Genomic DNA, 22,003 nt, shown 5'->3' on the forward strand with positions numbered 1-22,003 from the left:
CCAAGACAGGTGGGACAGGTATTGCTGTCTCCATTTGAATGAGAGGGAAGCGGAGGCTTGAAGCATAGCTGAGTGCCCAGGGCCACGTAGCCAATAACTGGGGAGACCAGGACAGAAGCCCCTGCCACCCTCCCCTACCCAAGCTGTGCTAACAGAGGGCTCAGTGACACTCCATAGGGGGTCTATAGGGGGCTCAGATGGAAAACATGGAACCTGCTCACAGCCTCTTCCATCATTGCTCTGATCTTAGTCAGCTTAAAAATAAATTTAGCAGGGCATCCTGCACCCTCCCAGCCTATCTCCCTGCTCACCCTCTGGTGTAGCCTCTTTTGCCGTCCGGCTCCTGAGTCACGGGCTGCATCATTGCTGGAAAGCAGAGGAGAGTAAAGCGAGCTAAGAGACACGCAGTGGTCAGCTGGGTGAACGAAACTGCAGCGTCCCACAGCTTGGGAAGCAGAAAGACGTCCTTTCTAGGAAGAAGAAAAGCGCTGTCAGCCAGCTGTTGGAACCTTTTCTCTTTAGTCCTTGTCTCTGCCCTGACCCCACTGCTTCAGCGTGGGAATCAGACAAACCTGGGCTCCAGTTCTCTTTCTGCCACCCACAAGGCAGGCGACCTTGGGCAGGTTACTTAACCTGAGACTCAGTTTTCTAATATGCAAAATAGGGCTAAGAATACCTCCCTCGCAAGGTGGGTCTAAGGATTAAATGAGATAATGTATGTAAAGTACCCGGCATGCAGTAGATGCTGGATAAATAGTAGCTATTATTACTATTGTTCCTGCTGCTTCATTCTGTTTGACAAGCTTAGTCAAGTGTCCAGCTCGGGCAAGGTGGTGCCAGCCATCAGGATGCCTCAGTGCCCATCAGACCCCTGGGAGCAGATCCAAGGGGACAGGACCTCGTCATTGCCTCTACACCCTCACCCTCGCCCGCTCCCAGCAGGGGAGATGTAGATTAAGGTGTCGCTTCAGGCTGCAGTAGACATCACCTCTTTCCCTCTGAAAGACAGAGAGGGTGTGGGTGTTTTCCCATGGAGACTTGCTGAACCAAAAGGGATGAGGGGTTGCAGCACAAGGCACGTCGGGAGCTAGAGAGGGCCTGGCCCTTCCCCAGAGGGTCCAGTTTGGCCTCCGCGCCTGAGACAGTCAGGACAGGGCTGGGGACTGGACGAGGCCTCCCCAACTGTGGGCTCACATTCCTCTCCCTGTGAGGATCTGCATCTTGGCCACCATCAGGCAGAAAATCCGCAGGTCTTTCTATGCTGATTGCACCCATTTGCTGCAGTGCTAACAAGATTTAGTGTAAGCTGGCAAAGAAGAAAACTCTACCCGCCCATCCATTCCATCAGTGAACAGGTGTTGGGGACTAAGAGCTGTGGGGTGCAGAGAAGTCAAGCCTCACCTCCCCTCGGGTTGCTTCAAGCCTCCTGCCTCCACCCTGGTCTTGCCTGGGATCTGGCCTCAGCCTCTCTCTCTTGGAACAGACTCCCGAGTCACCTCCTCCCTCTCCATCCCTCGAACAGAGCCCTCACCCTGCGGAGTGTCTGAGACGAGTACACGGCCCCACCTCGGGCCACGGAGGGTCCTGCTCTAACAGGCCATTTCTCCACTTCCTGCCAGGGAAGAGTTAAGCCAGCCCTTTGGGGGCCTTTATTTCCTGGTGGATCAAATGGAAATCATAGCACATAACAATACCTGTCCTCGCTTCCTCTCCGGGGAGTTGTGCAGATCAAATGAGATAATGTGTGTGAAAGCATTTCAAAAATGCTAAAACCCTCTCCTAGTGCTGCTGTGATTGCAGTATTGATCTCCGTCCGCATGGCAGCCCTAGTGGGGCCTCTCTTCAATCTGCCATCAGCCATGTGTGTCAGTGAGTGTCAGGTCTTTTCTTGAAAGCAGGTTTGGATGGGGGGGAAAGAGGAGAAAGTGGATCTCAGACCCTGCAAAGTTGAAGGGGAGAGAGGGTGGGCTGGTAGGGGAGCGGCTCCACCAGTCTCAGCTGCTACACACTTTGCCCTGGGCCCCGGGGACCAGGAGGCTGTTGATGAGGCCAACTGCGTGCTCCAGCCGGGTGTTTGTGCCACCTCCCACCCCTGCCACCTGGCTCCCAGCCACTGAGCAGGGCTCTGTTTCTTCCCTTGTGTCAGGAGCAGAGGACGCGTGTGGGGACAGGTGTACCATCTGGCAAGGGAGAGGGCAGATTCCAGGGAAGCAGGGGATTAAATGCTCAGTCTCGGAGGGGCTCCACTAGCCTGGGGAACAGCTTTCCCTTGTCCCCTCCGTCCCTCTATGTCTCGCTCTTGCATGGTTGCAAAGGAGTCCTGCAGGCTCTTGAATGCTGAGCGCTCGTGCCACAGCCCCCGAGGCAAGCGCTACTCTCTGTCTTCTGAGCCAGGACTCTCTTGTTCTACCTCTATTGTGGTATCTGCCCTACCATATTGAGATTATCTGTCTCCTTGGTTTTGTTTTCAACCAAACCGTGGGCTCCAGGAGGGCAGAAAATGCAGCCCCAATGCCTAATGGAGGGCTGAGCACAATGTGAGTGCTCAGTAAATGCTTACGGACTGAACGGGACTCAGGCAGAATCCACTGTCAGAATCAGGTGGATTTTTCTGCTTTCAACTCGCATGTTTCTCTGGAAGAGCCCTCCGGGTGATCAGAACCATGTAGCTTCTGCCAGGTGTCCACACAGGTGGCAGTGATGCACGTTGATTCTCTGTCTCAAAGCTCGTGCAGCAAAGGGCACTTGCTCCTGTGTCCACCATGGGGGAGGCTTCCATCTGAAGAGTGACGTGTTTGCACCTGATGATAGTAGCTGTCCAGGGCCTCTGTCCAGGATGACAGTCACTGCCAGGGGCGTCACCCTGGATGGCCCACATCCTACGGGTCTGCCATGTTCTCCAAGTTCTTCAGGAATGAGGCTGGATCCAGCAGTTTCCCTCCGGGACTTGTCCCCACCACCGATAATAACGTGACAATGTTTCTGGTTGTACTGGGCCTCACCCCCTATGGGCTACCCATATGCTGAGTCCGGGGGAGAGAAACCGCCCCCACCCTGCGCTCCCCTGCCAAGCCCTTCCCACGCGTATCTCCAGCCCACGGAATCAGGCAAGGAAGGCACCAGAGACGCGGGGCCCCGGGGCCAGCGGAGCCAAAAACACAGTGTGAGTCACCTTTCATTAAGAGTATTTCTTAAGTAAATGACTTAATAGGACAGTTATATTCATTAGAGGCGTAATTACAAGACATAAGATCAAGCAGCAAAGAATGTGGAGCGTGAGGGTGGAATCCCGTCAGAAGCTGCACCGTCCCAGGGAGGAGGCGGTGGAGGGGGCAGGAGAGGGCGTCCTCCTGTTGTGCCATCCCTGTCGCGCACTCACCTGCCAGCCGCCCACCCTCAGATCCCAGCACTCAGAGCCAGTGGGGGAGGGAGCCGCCGGCATAATTAAAACGCAATAATAATAAACAAACACTAATTAAAGCATCCTAGAGTGTCCCATTAAACTCTGAGTCAGCCCTGACAAAGCACCGCCTGATGCAGTGGACACTCTCCAGGAGAAAGCTCCTGGCCCCTCCCCGTCCTGGAGCAAGTCCCCGACTGCCACCTGGGGGTGCACAGCAAAGTGGCCCCTGCCTGACTCTGGAGGTTTGAACTTGGTCCTTTATGGACTTCATGGACTCAGAGTCATCAGAACCAACTTCTCCCTGGGCATAAAGTCTCCAGAGTACTGTTGCCTTCCTCTGCAACCCCCAAATTGCTCTTCATTCCTTCCATAGCCCCAAGGCAGAGTTTTATTCTATTTCTTTCTGGCCCCAGGGCCTGGCTTTTCAAAAGACTTCCCTCGGGATCTGAGATCAGCTGTATGAGCAGTTCTCAAACTTCAGCATGCACAAAAATCAGCTGGAGCTTTGTGAAAACCCATTTCCTGGGCCGCATCCCCAGCATTTCTGATTTAGTGGACCTGGATTTTCATGTTTAATAATCTCAAAGGTGACGTGCTGGTTCGAGGACTATACGTTGAAAGCCACTGCTTCTTGAGAGTCACAGGGCCGCCTTTTGAAGGACATTTCTTTTGGCCAGGGAGGAACAGCCTACAAAGCTCAGGGACGTCACATGTGCCAACTCTGTGGTCTTCACGGTCCTTCCCGAGCTCACAGACACCCGCCCTTCCAGATTTGCACCATGGCAAGGTGTCTGCAGAAACTGTCTTTCCTATGTCTGCTCACGTGTTCATCCCACCTGGACTGCTCCGTCTTTATGAATATTATTCACCTTTTAAGGCCCAGATACCTGCAGTGCACTCCCCACCTAGGGCAGCACCGTCCAACAGAAGTAAAATTTGAGCCACAAGCACGAGCCACACGTGTAATTTTAACTTTCCCAGCAGCCACAGTTCAAAAATGAAGAAGAAACAGGTGAAATTCATAATACATTTTATTTAATCCAATATATGCAAAATTTCATCTTTTCAACATGCCAGTAAAAAAAAAAAAAAGGTATTCATGTGATATTTTCCTTTTTTTTCTTTTCCCTACTAAATCTTCAAAACCCAGCGTGTGTTGCATGCTTACGTTCCGTCCCAATTCTGACTGAGCAGCTACATTTCAAGTGCTCCGGAGCCACATGGGGCTGGTGGCTATTGTCCCGGACACTGCAGACACAGAAGTGTTTTCTCTCTTTGCTCTCAATTCCCTCAGTCCTCTCTGAATCCCTCTCTTAGAACACGTACCACTTCCTCGCTTTTATTGCTAGTCTGCTTGCAACTTGAAGGTGCTAGCCGTGTTTGAATGCTGTTGGTGTTTGTATTCTGAAGTGCCCAGCACTGGCCTGTGTGGAGGACATGATCAGTGAGCTCTGGTTGATGAATGACTATGGAAGCACATGACTGTAGGAGACGGAGAAGGCCCCTGGGAACAGCTGACTTTGAGAGTCTCCTCCCAGTCACTGGGACATTTCTTTCCTCTGGTTTGTGCATGACTTTTAGATCTTAGAGGACAGAATAATTCAAGTGTTAGGATCTTCCCTCCCCCCTCCCCACACACACACCGCCCTCTTGCTTATAAGTTTCCAGTTTCCTGTTTCACTTTGCTCTTCAACTCAGTGCATAAAAAAAAAAAAATCCCACCAGGAGGGCCCAGGAAACAGGAAAAATAGTTGTGCTATTGGTTTCATGTTTGGAGAAGAACAGGGTTTCACTATCTCCGTGGCACTTGGCGTGAAAGTGGGCTTTGTTGCTGGAGACACTGCTCCCATTCAGGGCCCCCTTTCCCAGCTGCTGAGAGCCGGGCTGTGTTTTGACAGACGGGCCGAATGCAATGCAGACAGTTGTTTTAATTCCCAGCCAGATGCAGACATCACTCACGAGGAGCCCGAAACCCAAGAAAGGGAGGCCGGGCACGGGACTGCTGCTCTCAGGCCTCAGAGGGTGGGTGGGAGGGGGCCAGCGGAAGCCCACCAGGCAGCTAGGGTTCCCGATCCCCCAAAGGGCTGAGAGCCGCCAGGCCCGGGAGAGGCGCACTGGAAGGCCTCCTGCAGGCACCTGTCGGCAAGGTGCTTCTCGCAGGCATCGCAGGCCACGAGGCAGGGTTCAGGGGTTACTGCGTAAGGCGATGTGAAATCAGTTGGGGGTAGTGAGGGCTGGATGTTACCGTTTAACTGCAGAGTCACGCAGGACAGCAATCCTAAACAGTCTCAGGGAGGAGTTAGGTAAACGGTGGGAAATAGAATCCTGGAATGTCAGAATTGGAAGGGACAAATGCAGCCCTGCTCTGAGGGCAGAGCTCCCTTTCACAACCTCCCAGACAAATGTCACCTTGACTGTGCTCATGCACCCCAGTGACAGGCGTTCCCTCGGGAAGCCAGGCTGTTGCATTCATGGACAACACTAACTTTATGTTGAGCTTTCCTGAAACTTTTTCCCCACGAGTCCTATTGCAGCCTCACTGTGGCCCTTCAGACACTGGGAAACAGCCCCCATGACTCCCTTGAGACTCCTCCTCTTTGGGCTCAACAAACATCCCAGGTCCTCCCCTGTACCTCAGATCCACATCAGGGTCCCACCCCATCCCGGCCACCCTCTGGTTGAGCAGCACCCTCTGAGAGCAGGTTGCAGAGACCCAAGCTCAGGACTCCCCGGTGTGAGGCCACCTCTCTCGACCCTGACACTATGTGTCTATCTGTGTAGCCCAAATTGGCTTCTGTAATTACGGCATCACCCTGTCAGGTGATATCGGACTTAGAGTCAACTCAACCCCCCCCCCCCCGCCCCCCGTCCTTACGCTTGAGCTATTTCCAATCAGCTGTCCCCCAGCCTATGCTTAGAGTATCAGTTTTTTTTTTAAACTGAATTGCAAGATTTTACACTTATCTCCCTGTATTTCATGTTTTTATTATTAAAGGGACGTTAGGGAGGTTTAAAGCCCATCATGTCACTCACAGAAAAGCTTTATATGGAATGGTAAGCGTGATAGTGTGGTAAGGCCGGTGGGGACACCCGACAGAGGAGGCTCTTCTCTCTCCCCGCCGTACTGAGCTGCTCCGTGATTCAGCTTGGCGCGCCTTTCCAGGTCTCTGCATCTGCCCCATTCTTGCCCTCCAGGACGCGCCCTCATTCCCCTGGCCCCTTCCTCCTGACAGGTCACACTGGCCGCCTGTCCTCTAAGCTCCCGACCCCCCGGTGCCCATGCCAATCCCATGCGACAAAACCTCAGCACCACGGAGCGACCCTTGATCCGTAGTCACCAACTCCCGCTGGCCTGCAGGGCTCTGCGAGGGCAGCATCCGTGTGCTGTTTGCTGTTGTTTCTCCAGTGCGCACCGCCGGAGCCCCCGCAGGGCTGACATCTGATAAACATTTGCTGAATGAACGGTGTTAAGATCCACCGGAACCTCTCAGGAGGCTGCTGTGAAGGTGTCCCCATCATATCCTTTGTCCCCCTGCCAGAGGCAGAACACTGTGCTGCTGGACCGCAGGTTGTGTTTGCACTTGAGCTCACACATCCGGTAGGTGGGGGACCTCTATGCCCGGACAAATGACAACCCATTCCCAGCCCAGCGAATGTTTCTGCAGCACAGCAGCCTCCTGCCCCAGCCAGTGACAGACACCTAGGACATACCAAACGGAACACTTCAGTCCCCTAACCCCCTGCCTGGCCTTCATTGTCACCCCTCCCATGCAGGTAGGGGTGAGTAATATCCAAACGTACAGGGCACCCCAGAAAGCCAGGAGGCGTTTGCAAGGGCTGCGGTCTCCAGAGGGGCAAGGTGTTGAGCTGCTGAGTCCCCCTTTCCAGGCAAGACAGACTCATCCAGGCAGCTCTTTTCTGTGGATGTTCCCATTTAGCCAGACTTTTCAAAGGATGGGGGGTTTACTAGAGAAACTGAATGCAGACATCAGAGAATGGGATAATTGGATCCAGGTGGTATATTTGGTTGGCTGTAAAGAGCCTGTGCCATACTATGAATATTATTTGATGGGAAAAGTTTCTCCTCTCCCTTTTTGAATGTTTTCTGTGCAAGCAGGATGTCTCAGCCCAAGCCCAGCTGAAAGCTCTTCAGAGATGAGTTTGTGCCACTCAATAGCCTTTCAACAGAGTTAACCATTTTCAGTACTTGCCACTGGCTTGCCCGGCTCTCGAGAAGAAGTTCGTGGCAGCCAGAAATAGATTGGAGAGTTTGCTTTTACCTCTGGCAAAGGCAAGAAGTCTCAGGCCTGCCACGCAGAAACACATTCTACCCTATGTGGCCAAAGAGATGAGAACATCGAGGCCACTGATTTGCCCCCCTCCCTGCCCCATGTCACCTCTTTAGGGGAGGTGGCAGTGCAAGTTTAGGTGGATGTAGGTCTGTCTGATATACATCTGCTAGATGTCACCACCTGACCTCACTGTGCCCTCTTTCCTCTCTCTGCCAGGTCACCAGGGTCCCCGTGGAGTCATGTGAACAGTACACGACTTGCAGGGAGTGCCTGAGTTCGGGGGACCCTCACTGTGGCTGGTGTGCCCTGCACAACATGTAAGTTGGGGGTGTCCTGGAGTGGGTGGGCGTGCGGGAGACCAGGGGCTTTCCTGGGATCAGGGGATGTGACCACAGTTTGCACAGAGAGAGGACTCGCCCTCTTCTGAGCAGGAATTCTAACCGTGGCTCCGGTGTTGAGAGCAGGAAGAGGCAGAGAGGCCATGGGCGGGCCTTCCTTCTGAATGCAGTGCCTCCGCCTCTCTGTCTTTCATTTTACTTCCAAATTCTGCACTCCCAGCTGCTCTGAAGTGATATGCCTATATCTTCGTGTCATTGAGAGAACTCACGGGGAAGCTGTAGAATCTCTAGGTTTCCCCAAAACCTCCTCAGTGGAGCCAGAAACAGGTGCCCCTGCCAAGGGCACGCGGATGGTGGTGTACTGGAGTGGGGAGGTTGGGACTCTGGCTAGCTGCTGTGTGACCCTGGAGGGGCCCACTGACAATTCCAGGCTTTCATTTCCCCATTGCCAAATAGGGAAAATGCCTGTTTCACAGGTGAATTGTGAAGCCTAAATGAAATAATAAATGCTTTGGAGACAAGGAAGCCCAGAAGAGGCTACACAAATCAAAATAATTATTATGGACCCTGGACCCTTGGGAGGACCCTTCTGGCCTCGTTATTTCATGATTCCAAGAAACTCGCATCTCACTCCAACTGGCCTCATCCACTGCCATTGAATAGCAGCTCAATAGAAATGCAAAATCATACTTAAACTTCCTAATTCGAAGAGCCCCAGAGGGAGAGAACAAGGCAGGAGCTGGCTAGGAATTCTGTTGCCCAGTGGAGTTGGAAACTGTGGCTCTGCGCCAGCAGCAAAGCATCTCCATGAAATGTGCTGGGTTTGGGGTGGAGGCGGAGGCAGAGAGCCAGAGTTCAGGGTCCTGCACAATAGCTCTTGGCTTCCAGCCTCTGCAGCAGGTGTTGGGAGGGCTCTGGAGGGAGGGAGAGAGGCTGGTGCCTCACAGATGCAAAATCCGGACTGGATTTGAGCCCACGAATACTGGGTACCCTGCTTGGGTTGTAGAGGTGAGAGACTCCTCAAAAAGTTTTGCAAAGATGCTCTTAGAAAAACCTGGATGGTGAGTGTCCATTTAGGTCAGACGAATGGTAATTATGCTGATGCCACCCACGTTGCACCCCAGGACTGGCAAAGGGGGGTAAATCTGGGTTCCCTCCGCCAGCCAGCCAGCAGGCTCTCCCCTCAAAAGAATTTCTTCCTCCAAAGAAGCTGACAGCCCCCACCAGCTCTGTGCAAGGAGTCCCGGGCTGCTCGCCCTGTGGCCCTGCGGTGATCACGTCCGGCTACACACCTCCTCCCCGCTCCTGTCCTCTCTGCCCTCCCAGCTTCACTGCCTGTGGCACTTCTCCCATGGAGAACACACCAAAATTACAGATCAGGGATTATCATTTCTTCAACAGCAAAGACATCTGCTTTCCCTAGCGCGTCCTGACACCTACAGATCCAAGGGCAATGCCTAAGTCTCCCCCAGCCACCCAGACCACCCCTGTGGTCCTCCTGGTCGAGGTCAGCGGTGGCTACTGGAGTGACTGAGCCATGGCTGGCCCTGACTGAGGAGCCTCCCTGCCTGCCAGGACACTCACTCCTCGCCAGCCACGCCGCCTCCCGGAGCTTCTCCTCGGCTTCACCAGCCCTTCATGTAGTACCCTCCAGCTGTCCCCAGCAGCCTGTCTTGGTGACAGGGGAATGGAGAGACGGGCCACCTCCAGCTCCCAGGCCCACGCGCCGGGCGAGGATGGAGGCAGAGGGCTGAGGGAGACGGCTAAAGAGCCTCTGGGTCTGGGGGGGATTTGAAACCTTCCTGTCTCTTCTGTGTGCCTTGCTCTTGCAAGTGTGTGATTGTCTCCAGGCTATTTATCTCTGTTAGGGCTGTTGCCATAAATAGTATGATAAAAAAGAGCCATTTCAGTGAGTCAATGAGATAAAGGCTCCAGTCAAGAGCTCACTTTAGAGCTATCTTAAGGATTCACTTAAACCTCAATAATTCTTTTCTTTGACAGCGTTCATATTTAGATCCATTATGTGCCTGGAAAGGAAGAGGGGGAGGAGTTTTGGGGGAGTTGGAGTGCGAATCACTGCTCGATTGTGGAATCCGTAGTGTCCCGGTGGCTATTCGGTGGGGAGACACACCAGTCCTGGCGCGCGTCCCTTGTGACAAGGCGGGCGGCAACCCCTGAAGCTCCCGAGTGCTGGTGTCACCTGTCCACCTGTCACTGTGGGCAGAGGAGCCTAGTGCCAGCGATGAAGATGTTGAGAGAAATAGCCACGCGAGCTTCTGACACAGGCAGCCCTGGCCACGGCTCCCGGTCTGTCTCTCCGTCTGGAGGCATTATTTCATGACACAGACGTTTGTTTAAAATACACCATGTGACAGGTAGAATATCCCAATGAATAAAACATGGCCACTGCCTTCAAAGAGCTGTTAATCCACCCCCAAGATCATAGGCACACTGTCCCAAAAAATAAGACCCTTTCCTACTTTTAAAATTCCTCTGGAGGGGAATAATAATATTAATCATTATCATCATTGATATTAGTTTTATAAGGGCTGACACCAACAGAGCCACCCTCTGTGTGCCAGGCCATTTCCTAAGCAGTAATGCCGTCAGTCCTCACACCAACCCCGTGAAGTAGGTATTATCATCTTCCTCGTTCTCTTACAGTTGAGGAAACTGAGACAGAGAGAGATTACGTCACTTGCCCAAGCAGGTGACAGGACTGGGGTTAGAGCCCAGGCACCCTGACGGCAAGGTTCACATGATTCGCCTATTGCTGGGCCCCCTCTTCCCTCACCTGCTCGTCCCCGCACCCCCAGCGCCATGAGGAGTTATCCTTTATGTCTAAACTGCATCTCTCGTGTTGGGGATTAATCCTCCTTCCTCTTAGTCTGTCTGTAGCTGCTATAGCGACCATCTGGGAGTCCCCAGAGCCCTCTGGAGTACAGTGAAAGTCATCAGGAGAAGACAAGCCACAGGCCTCAGGGCACCAAACCGCCCCCCTTCCCGCCCAGGGGACAATGGAGCCAAACAGATGGGTCCCAGAGGCCTGACCTCTTGTGAATCTGTGTTTACGGCAGGTGCTCCCGCAGGGACAAGTGCCAGCGGGCCTGGGAACCTAATCGATTTGCTGCCAGCATAAGCCAGTGCATGAGCCTCGCGGTGCAGCCCAGCAGCATCTCGGTGTCTGAGCACAGCCGGCTGGTGAGTACGCACCCCGGGGACGGGGACAGGGAGCGCGGAGCGTGCACCTGCGTGCCGGTGCTCCCTGAACGCTTGCACAAGAGCCTGTGACTTGGCCAGACTGTAAAGACCCAAGGAAACTGTTTGTTTTTAGCAAACCTGTGCTAACTCCTGTTGTAAAGGGCACAGTCATTCTCCAGACTCCCTGCAAATTCGTTACCCATTGATCTGTTTTGTAAATCTAGATTTTGCATTTAGTAACAAACATCTACTACACAATGCAATCCGATACCAAATCACAACACATCTTTAGTATCTGCTGTATTTATAATCCTCCCCTTGCTACACTCTCACAGAAATCTGCAAGTTGCCTCTGTGTGTGTGTGTGTGTGTGTGTGTGTGTGTAAGAGAGAAACAGCCTAAAAGAGGGAGAGACTGAGACTCAATTCGAAGTCAGAATGTGCTGAAAGAGAATATTAAAGAGAATAAAATAGCCCTTAACTACTAGTCAAGGTACAACCCAAAATATTTCATGTCCTCGGGCCCTGCACTGTTATTTCATTCCGAAGGTTTTATGAGCATTCACGAATGTTAATTAGTTAATGAACCTTCCAAAATTTCGTTTCATTCATCCCCACCAGGAGGTTTTAACTCCAACAGAGCTGAGGGAATAAACAGGGGAGTTTGTACCTAAGTCTCTTAGTTCCATGGAAACGAAAATGGGACAGAGATTCAGCACCAAACATTCGGGAAGGCGAGGTGATGCCCATTGTGACCGAGAAACCCGCTGCAAATAAATACCACTGGGTGTGGGTAGGAAGACAAAGGGAAGCCTCCCTACACTGTGGTCCTCAACGTGGGGGCTGCAGGGGTGTTATCCCCCCATCCCTGTGAGCTCCCTCATGGCTTGGGGGAGCCGGTCGCGAGCTGCACCTATTCAAATACCGCTTAGATGTTGTATTGCAGTAACTGAGTACAAACTCATTTAAAACTGCACTAGATTCAGGGCAGCTTTTTTGCCATTAAATACTTTCTCAATCATCAGATTCTTCTGAGAGTCTGTGGCATTTTCACCATTAAAAGGGGTGTTGGCTGGGCGCCGTGGCTCTTGCCTGTAATCCTAGCACTCTGGGAGGCCGAGGCTGGAGGATTGCTGGAGCTCAGGCGTTCGACTGACACCCTTCTTTTATGGATGAGGTTGGGGAGGTCAGTGAGCAGGTCAATGGGCCACGGCAGGGCCAGGCCCGGAGCCCTGGTCTCCTGAGCTCTTCCTACTACGTCATCGTCACGTTGCTCCTCCCACAGCTCAGCCTGGTTGTGAGTGACGCTCCCGATCTGTCTGCGGGCATCTCCTGTGCCTTTGGGAACTTGACAGAAGTGGAGGGGCAGGTGTCTGGGAGCCAGGTCATCTGCATCTCACCTGGGCCCAAGGATGTCCCTGTCATCCCTCTGGACCAAGGTAAGAAGTGTGTGCCATGAGGGTCACATGCTAGGGGCTGCTCTGCCGTGGTGAGGTGGGGCACAAGTGCCAGGCACAGAAGTTGCCTGGCCAGGTGTTCTTATACCAGATGCTCACATTGGCTCATGCGGCCTGTTTGAGTTTGAAAGCAAACTGTCATGCCCCAAAGCGAATTTCAGAAGGAAGGACAACCCTTGCTCCCATTTGGGTTAAGGCTGAAGAGTTTGCAAAGAGTCTTTCCAGACTGCCCAGGAATGGAGTGGCTTCCGTCAGTGGTTTTCATCGTGTCCTCACCACAGAACTGGGGGTACTGGCCTAAGATTTCTGAAATTCTTTCAGTAACTGAGCAGGCCTGACCAAGGCTGGGGGTTCCATGGAATGCACTCCTCCCCCCCCACAGCCAGGGAATGTCTGGGTCTGACGGACGGGCGGGTAATCACCCGAAGGGACTCTCTTGGGAGGAGAAGAGGTTCTATCTGCCATCTGTGCCCCAAGAAAGCCCTAAGGTGGCTTTGTGACTTACCCTTTGCCTTCAGGCTGTCCACTGGGTCCCCAGGTTGTCACTCTACTCCAATCTTTTCTTTTCCAGACTGGTTTGGGCTAGAGCTGCAGCTGAGGTCCAAGGAGACAGGGAAGATATTTGTTAGCACTGAGTTCAAGTTCTACAACTGCAGCGCCCACCAACTGTAAGCACTTACTGGAAAGAGTGTTACTCTGGGTCTGGATATGGGTGTGGGGTTTCTCTTCCTCAACTCTAAGCTTCTTTGGGACAGGAATCATGTTGTAGTCACCTCATAGTCTCCCTATAGGGCCTTCCCTGTTGTTTGGACAAAGTACACTGTGCATAAATGTCACTATATTAAACTGAACAGCACTCACTCTCCGTAGCCTCTGATCTCATTCAGTCTTCCTTGGCCCCCACCTCAACACACCCTACCCCCAGCTCTCAAACCAAGGCAGTAAAAAGAGGGTCATGGCCCAGGAATCACAAGAAAAGTTCTCCATTTTAGATCAGTTGGTGATGTCTTTGAAGGTAGAAAAGGTCAGTGAGTGGAATTTGGACATGTCATCCCATAACCAAATGAAGAAGGACTCCAAGACAAGGAGTCAGCTAGCTATGTGCACAGTTACCCACAGAGGAGGAGCAGGGGTGGGGAAAGCACCTCTCAGCATACAATAAAAGGACCTGGGCTGTGCAGCGAAGGTGGAGGCTTTAACTCTACCATTTTCCAAATCGGTCTTTCAACTTTGAAAGAGGAGAGGAAACCAGACAGACCAAACCACCAGCCTCCAGAGGGACTTGAGTTCATAGCTCAGCTGGCCTCACCAGCCATCTCCAAGAGCTGAATGCCTGCCAGCCGGTGCCCTCAAGCTAGGCGATCCCACAACTGTGCAGGAAGCTGGGCGCATTTCACAACGAAAAAGCAGGGTCAGGAAGGGAGGAGAAAGACCCCTACTTAGTTTCTGCTGATCTTCTTTGGAAGAGAAACTGTGACCCTTCCACAGAAGCTGGGAACTCATGCACCATTTGGTTTACAAAGAGGGAAACACAAATCTCTATAAGAGAGCCACATGAAGGTCTTAGGACCAATGACCCTGGACATTCTGCAAGTGGAGAGGCCAAACAACAGCTCCATGCAAGAGGGAGCAGTAATTGGGGACATCCCTTCCCATTGCCCGGGACAGCAGCCACTCAAGATGTACATCATAGGCATAACTCCAGTGGTATCAAGTCTGTATGGTCCAAGCTATGGGCACAATGGGTTTAGCAATTGAGGTGGTGAGAGGGTCTGTTTGCAGCTAAGCCCTATGGGAATCTTTGGCCATTAAAATAGACATATGAGCTAGTCCTCCTCAGCCTCCCCTTTCCTGACCTTGATTTTCATGATTAGAATAATTTTCTGGAGTTATAGGATCTCTCTCTATACCTAATAGTCAAGGAAGGAGACATATCTGAGCCCATTGGGACAAATCAATAGATGTGCTGGAAAAGACAGAACAAATGGTAAAAAACAGTCTGGCAGGAACCAAAGCAAAGCAGAAAGTAGCTGAAACTGAAATGGACAAAATTGCCCACTAACCACTGCATTCCAATCCCAGCCAACCCTGCTTTGAGAAATGTAGTCATCTTGGAGAGGGAACTTCTCCACTCCTTCTCAAACTCCAACATGGCAATCATGGAATCCATTGTTTGTAAGAGCACCCTCATCCCCATGGCAACCCAGTGTGATGTCACCACTTTCGAAAATCCAGTGCTATGGCAACAGAGATGCTGTCACAGGCAGCAAGTCTGAACAGGAAAAAAAGCAGGTCTCCTTGACAGCAAAGATTCCATTTTATCCCCAAGCACTGTCTGTCTATCTTACCCTTCTCTATTCCCGAAATTCACAGTGAAAAGTCACGGAATCAAGTTTAGACCCCTCTGTACACTGTGGCCCGCAGGGGATAAGTCCTACAATGAAGTTCACAACATTAGCCAGGAGAAGAGCCAGGTCTAGCTAGAGCCCCAGTGCCATTGTCCTTTGGTCCTTGGTCCATTGTCATTATTTACTTACTGAATCGTAAGATGGTAGCAAGAACCAGTCAATCTGAGAGTACATGAAATAGTGTTGGCCTAAGCTTAGGAACTAACTAACTCTGGGCATATGTAGAAGAGGATAAAATGATGTGCATGGGAAGAGGAAGTGCAGGTGGGCTGGCACACCTCTCACACTGTGACCTGTTAGTCAGTGACCCTGGCTGGATCCACGAACGCCCAAATGTAATCAGGACCCCACCAGATGGCGCCAGACTGCAAACCTGGCCTGTCCGTTCCAGACTGGTCTGATGAAAGACCAGAGTAGGGAAGCTGGCGAGGAGGGGGAAGACCAACCCCACCCACAAGAGCTATTTCCATTATAATGGTCTGATCAGGCACAGAGACCCAAAATAGTATACACAGCCTGCAGGCGAAACTGGAAAGAAAGAAGTACTCACCCTGGTTAGAAAGGCATGTGCCACACACATTTTCTATTGTTCCATACCCAGACAACTTGAGGAGTGGGACAAAGTTATCATTTAATACTGTTAACTCCCCCAAGTTCAATAACACAGGTGATATGAATCAATTGTTAACACTCACATGTTATTTAAGAGGTTGAAATAACAGGTAATTTAAGCACTTGAAAATAATACTCACGTTTAGCATTGTACTTTTTGAAACCATTTTCTGTGCATTATCTCATTTGACACCAACCAGCCCTGCAGCATAGACAGGAATATTTTATTACAGACAGTTGGAGAAACTTCGATTCAGAGGGTGAAGTGACTTACTCAAGGTGACCCCAGGGCAGTGGCAGAGGCAAGACTGGCATTGGATCTACCCAATTTCTAGCCCTGTGCTCTTTCGGCTACCCTATCTTATAAGTGATGGTATGTTGGTAAATGTTTAACTACCAGCAATTGGGGAAAAACCTACTTTGCAGCATTGCCCATGTCTGTGGTGTAAATGTTCCTACCATTGCCAATTTCAAGCTACCAACATGATGTCTACCTTGCAAAATTTCTGAAAATATGATCAGCTCTCATGAGCCGGTACAGGCCAGCCGCAGCACACCACTGCTTTGTAAGTTGCATCAGTCCCACTGGGGTCTCATTGTCCTTCCAATTTTCTGGTCCCGTGAACACCTTGGATGGAGAATCCACAATACCCAGTGCTAGAGGATGACCTACCAGTCCTGAGAGTGAGACAGAATTAAAGATCTCCATCATGACGCATGGCTGCCTGACCTGCCGTTACCTTCCCTCTCCTCTCCCTTCTCTTTGCCTCTTACTTTCTCTGTCTTTGCAGGTGCCTGTCCTGTGTCAACAGCGCCTTCCGCTGCCACTGGTGCAAGTACCGTAACCTCTGCACTCATGATCCCACCACCTGCTCCTTCCAAGAGGGCAGGATTAATACTTCTGAGGTAAGAAGGGTTCACCTTGGCATGGCAATGTCCCCAGTGAATCTGAGTGGCCCCTCACTTTTTAGATGATCAGTCCAGTGGCTTGGCCATCTCCTTGCCCTGGCCCATCTTGGTCCTCTTACCAGAGAGTCTACATGTTAGAAAGCCTTGTTATCATAAAGCTCAAAAAACTGGCAGCAAATGACCCCAGAGGCAGAGACGGTATCTACTAGACTCCTAAGACTGTATCCATTCAAAAAAAAAAGCTTGAAGGTAACTGGGGAGTTGAGACTAAAAGCTTAGAGGAAACACATCCAACCAAACAGACTCCCTGGTCTAGAAGAGTATAGTGATGCCATTTGTTCTGTGAGTCTGGCCCTTTGCTTAGCAGCAGACACAGTCTAGTTCAATAAAACATTCACTCTCAACCATTCTTTCATGCCAACTTCTCTTCCAACTCTAAAATTCAGTGATTCTTTGACTCTGATGTAGGACTGGGTGGGTGGCCTTGTAGTAAGAGAGAGAAATTCAGCCAGTAAAAAGAACCAGGCATTACTAAAAGTCTTATTTTATTATACAGTTCAAACTCCATCCCTAAAGCCTGACCCACCTTTTGTTATCAAGACAGTGAAAAATCAAATTGCTTATCTTTCCAATGAATATCCCATTCAATTATTATTCATTGATGTTGACTGTCTTACGTATTCATGGCATGTCTCAGGATAGTGAAGCCTGCGTGGTAAGTTTCCCATTCTTATGTCTAATGCTTCTCATGCCCCAGGTTGGCCAGTTGTGTTTCAACAACTATAGAGACCCTATGTATTCATAAAAATGCAAGTGTGCATGTACACACATTTCCCTCTTGTTCTATCTTTTAGAAAATCCACAAATGTTAATAAGTGACAATGTATCGTATTCATATACTAGTATAGTCTTTCTATACACATCTTCCTCTTGCACTAGGCTATAAGCTCCCTGAAGGCAAGGACTGCATCTTATCTTTAGAGCCTCAGTATCTTATTCAGTAAATGTTTGTGGACTGCGTGCATGAAAGAACGGATAAACCAATGACCTCTCTACCCAAATTCCATTGATGGAACTTGTTTCTGCTTTTCTAAGATTTCACGAAATTTGTGTCTCTTGTGTCTCCTAATCTTGATAGCTGTGCTGGTTGCTTCCATGTCTAAGCTTAAGGAAATAGACCTTGAAAGGTTTCCCAAACACACACCTATGGCCTTGAACTCTTCTTAGTACCTGAAATAACGTGCATTATAGTCAATCAGAAAAATGGAATTTGCCTGTCTTAAAAGGGAGAAACATAGATGGTCCCCACAGGTGGCATTTAAGACAGACACATCCACAGCTGCCTCAGCATGATGGAACCAGGCATCTTGTGCCCTGGGAACCTTCCAGAAAAAGGATTTTCCTCTAGCCAGTGTGAATACTTTAATGCAGCTGGCCTGGAAGCACTGTGCTGGTCTTAGTGGACACTAGAAATTAATTCCAGTCCTGGAATTCTTTTGGGCCAGTCTTCTCATTCCAAGAAAAGGGCCCAAGAGCTGCAAGTATGGATGGGGGTGTTTGCCGTAGTTTGGGAGCCAATGGAAGAACAGCTGAGGGGGGCAGGCCAGCCAGTCCTCGGGAGGCCTGGCCAGGGGCAAAGGCTAGGCAGTGAAGAGTGGGACACACAGTCCCAGATCTTGCCTTCACATGAGCCACTGCTGAACTTCTGAGCTTCCTAACACAATAGATGGAAAAGGCCCCAGAACACAGAGGCTGACGTGCAGACCTGGACACACAAGACAGCTGCTGCCTTTTCTCAGAGGACACCCCCTCGGGCACAGAGAAACCACAGCCAAGCCTGAAAGCGACCTGCAGCTGGAGCGAGGGCAAGAGGAGTGTCACACGGAGCAAGACAAACAAACTCTGCCCGGTGTGCGTGGAGGCCCAGAGGCCTGAGCCCCAGCGGGCTAATTGGAAACAGGCCCGGCCTCCCTCGCACCGTTCAGAGGTGACTGAATCACAGCTCCCTCTCAGCCGCAGGCGAGAGGCTCGAACATTCCAGAGAGCTGGCCGGGGAGAAGCCGTTGCCTCCCTGCGCCCCAACTCGGGATAAATTAATAGCAAAAGAGCCCAGGGTGTGTGTGTGGGGAGGGGGAGTGAACCCGGACACTCCCCACCTCCTTTTTGTTTCATTTTCTGTGCTTGATGTCTGTGCCTTGGGGTTCTGTCCCCTCCTCTCCCTGTCACCCTGAATGGGAACTGGCTGGACGGCCAGGGATTGGCTCTCGTGGGGCCTGGGAGGAAGCCCACACTCCATCCAGCTCCCAGCTTCGCTCAGGAAAGGAAATATGGTGCAGATTCCCAGCGAAGTTGCCAGGCCACTTCCTATAGGCTTCCTAAAATGCTGCTCTAGCTCTTAGCTGCAGATGGCTGCACATCCCTTCTCAGCAAATAGCTCCAAGGCCCTGCTCTTTTCTGTCCAAAGATCTGCTTTAGGGGAACCCCATTCCTAAAAGTTTGAGGAACAGCAAAGATGCCCCGTGCCCCATGCCTTGGATAAGGTTTCTCTTAGTCTATCAGGAGTCCCTTCTGATGTCTACATGCTCTTTGGAGGACTGGAAATTGCTTAGCTGTCTCTTTGGGGTTCCTAGAATATCTCTTTTAGATTTCCAGTAAGCCTCCTTTCCCAACTTTGAATCAAAATTTTATGTCTGTCTACTTCCTAGAAACAATGTATAACTGATGAGCTCCATTGATTCCTACACCAACATTAAAGCATCACACATTTGTGACTCTTTCACGTGAGGCAGGAGTTCTCAAAGTGCGCCTGCCAGGGACCAGCAGCTCCAGCGCCACCTGGTAACACATTAGAAATTCAAATTGTCGGGCTCCATCCCAGGTGAAGCTAAAGATTGAGAACCACTGACATCTGGCATTTCAATTGATTCTCGCAGCAGCCCTGCAGTTTCATATAATTCATATCTGACATCTGTGGTAAGCAAGATGCTAAAAATTTAGGAGTTTTTTTGCCCAAGGCTACAGAGAACTCAAGCATCCAAAAAGGCTGAGTACAGTCTGCTTTGTACAGAAAAGCAGGGCCCGAAAGCTCATTTGTTTCCATAGCCACAGCAATACTCGCTGGCCTGGCTTCAATCTGGCCCTTCGCTGCTGGTCATGAGGGTTCGGGCTATGGACGGGCCAGCACAAATCCGTCTCTGCAGATGGAGAAACTGCCCATGGAAGATGGGTCAGTAGTGCCATTTCCAGAGTTAAAAACAGCCGGAGCATGAGGTAAATCTGCACACATTTTTCCGGAGGGATGATGGAACAATTCCCATGCTTAGGCTTGACAACGAGGAACAGCTGTGCTAGAGTGAATGCCATTCAGAATGAAAGTATCAGTAGTTAACATTTATTGAGTGCTTATTATATATGCAGCATTTTATATATATATAAATCTGATTTAATCTTAAGTATGCCGTATAGGAAGTGGATTCTATTATAGATAAATAAACTGAGGCTTAGATAAGTTAAGCAATTTTCCTATGATTGTCAAATAAATACAGAAATCAGGATTCAGACTCAGTGTTCCAAGATGGCCTTGAATAAGCTGAAGTCCTCTGTTCCTGCATGCATGTGCACACACACACACACACACACACGAGAAATATGTAGTAATGTTAACAATTGTTAATCCAACTTACGAGGGCTGTCCGGAAAGTATCTGACCATGTAATATGTTCTCCTTACATTAACAATGGCCGAATACTTTCCAGACAGCTTTTGTATTACCACTTAAAATGTACTTTCCTATTCCTCTGCCCTGCAATCTAGGGTTGTCACGTGTTATTGGCACCATTTTGTAGTTGAGGAAACTGAATTTCAATTGAACCATCTCTTGAGCTCTCTTAAGGTAATGAGCCAGACCTTTCCAGCACTCAGAGTACAACAGATCTCTGATGGGGCCCCCAAAATCTCTACCTCCCTGGGCCGGATCAGGCTGTGACAAGGTGTTAGCAAGCGGGTGTGCGCGGGAGTATGTATGGCTTTCAGCTTTTAAAGCTCATCTTCCTCCATGGCTAAACCAGGCCTAGTGAGATGTAGATACATAAATATCTTCTTTATGCCCTGTCCCAGGGGAAAGATAGAACCAAATAAATCCGATTAGCTTCCCAGGATGCTGGCTGCTCTCTCCCTTTGAAGTCCAGTGGGTGAAGATAATGCCATTTCCACATGGGAGAAGTCGTTTCAGAGGGCTAACGGGTCCCCAGCACAGAAAGCTGGCAGAGCACAGCTGCAGAGGCTGGGCAAGGGGGCCCCAAGACTCACAGGGCTCCTACCCCAGGGTGCCTGCCCTCACTGTGGTTGTGCTTCCTCTTCCCCACCTGCCCCGACCCCAGGATGTTCCCAAACAGGATGTCTGTTCATCTTGATTTAAGCTAAGGTTGCTGCTGAGGAGGTGATGCTGGCTCCAGCCAGCCTGGAGACAGAGGAGGAATCAGGTGACCTCAAGAGGCCATTCAGAAGACAGTGAGGATCAGTATATAAGAATGATAACAACAGGCCGGGCGCAGTGGCTCACCCTGTAATCCTAGTGCTCTGGGAGGCTGAGGCGGGAGGACCGCTTGAGCTCAGGCGTTTGAGACCAGGCTGAGCAAAAGCAAGACCCTGTCTCTACTAAAAATAGACAAATTAGCTGGGCGTGGTGATGCTCGCCTGTAGTTCCCAGCTACTTGGGAGGCTGAGGCAGGAGGATTGCTTGAGCCCAGGAGTTTGAGGTTGCTGTGAGCTAGGCTGATGCCACTGCACTCTAGCCTGGGTGACAGAAGGAGACTGTGTCTCAAACCAAAAACAAAAACATGATAACAACAGTCTTAACACTCTGCAGAAAAAGCATCTGATGATTATTTGCTTTCTTGCTCTTAGGACAGGTAGTGTGTGTGGGTGTGTGTGTGTATGCACATGTATGTGCCTCTTGTGTACCTGTGTGTACCCACAGAAGCAAACAGGTTGGAAGGGGCCTCAGCGTATCTGATGAAGCCACTACTGTCCTCAGGCCCCAGAGGTACTGGCGTTCCCACAACTTGGCAGTCCGTGGGCTGCCAGTCTCCCGCAGCTGCCTTCAGCCCTCCCCGCTGCCGTCTCCAGGACTCCCGGCCCCTCATGAATATACTCGCCAGAACCATCTCATAACCCAAAGGGTCTGGATCTTCCCATTTCCCAAGATACAGAGAGTGTACTTGGGGCACCAATAATTTCTTTCCTTTACCCTAGAGAACGGAAGGAAAAATCCTATTCTGTCTGACCTCAGAGAAATAGCCAAATAAGCAAAGCATAAGACGTCCTTTTTCTACTGGGGCAATCTTGGAGCTTATTTAGGCGTTTGGGAAGACCCTAATCATTGT

At 50.7% G+C, this 22,003-nt stretch overlaps 1 protein-coding gene across 1 annotated transcript in view; it reads left to right on the top strand.

The window, feature by feature from the left end:
• PLXNA2 (plexin A2) overlaps window positions 1-22,003 on the top strand; it is a 205,435-nt gene that overhangs the window by 123,734 nt on the left and 59,698 nt on the right. The window contains exons 5-9 of the mRNA XM_069459575.1: window positions 7,912-8,012; window positions 11,111-11,234; window positions 12,519-12,672; window positions 13,262-13,358; window positions 16,502-16,616. Of these exons, the coding sequence (XP_069315676.1) occupies window positions 7,912-8,012; window positions 11,111-11,234; window positions 12,519-12,672; window positions 13,262-13,358; window positions 16,502-16,616 (591 nt within the window). The remainder of the gene's footprint in view (window positions 1-7,911; window positions 8,013-11,110; window positions 11,235-12,518; window positions 12,673-13,261; window positions 13,359-16,501; window positions 16,617-22,003) is intronic.

Source organism: Eulemur rufifrons, chromosome 27 (assembly GCF_041146395.1).
Source record: "Eulemur rufifrons isolate Redbay chromosome 27, OSU_ERuf_1, whole genome shotgun sequence".
Lineage (NCBI taxonomy): Eukaryota > Metazoa > Chordata > Mammalia > Primates > Lemuridae > Eulemur > Eulemur rufifrons.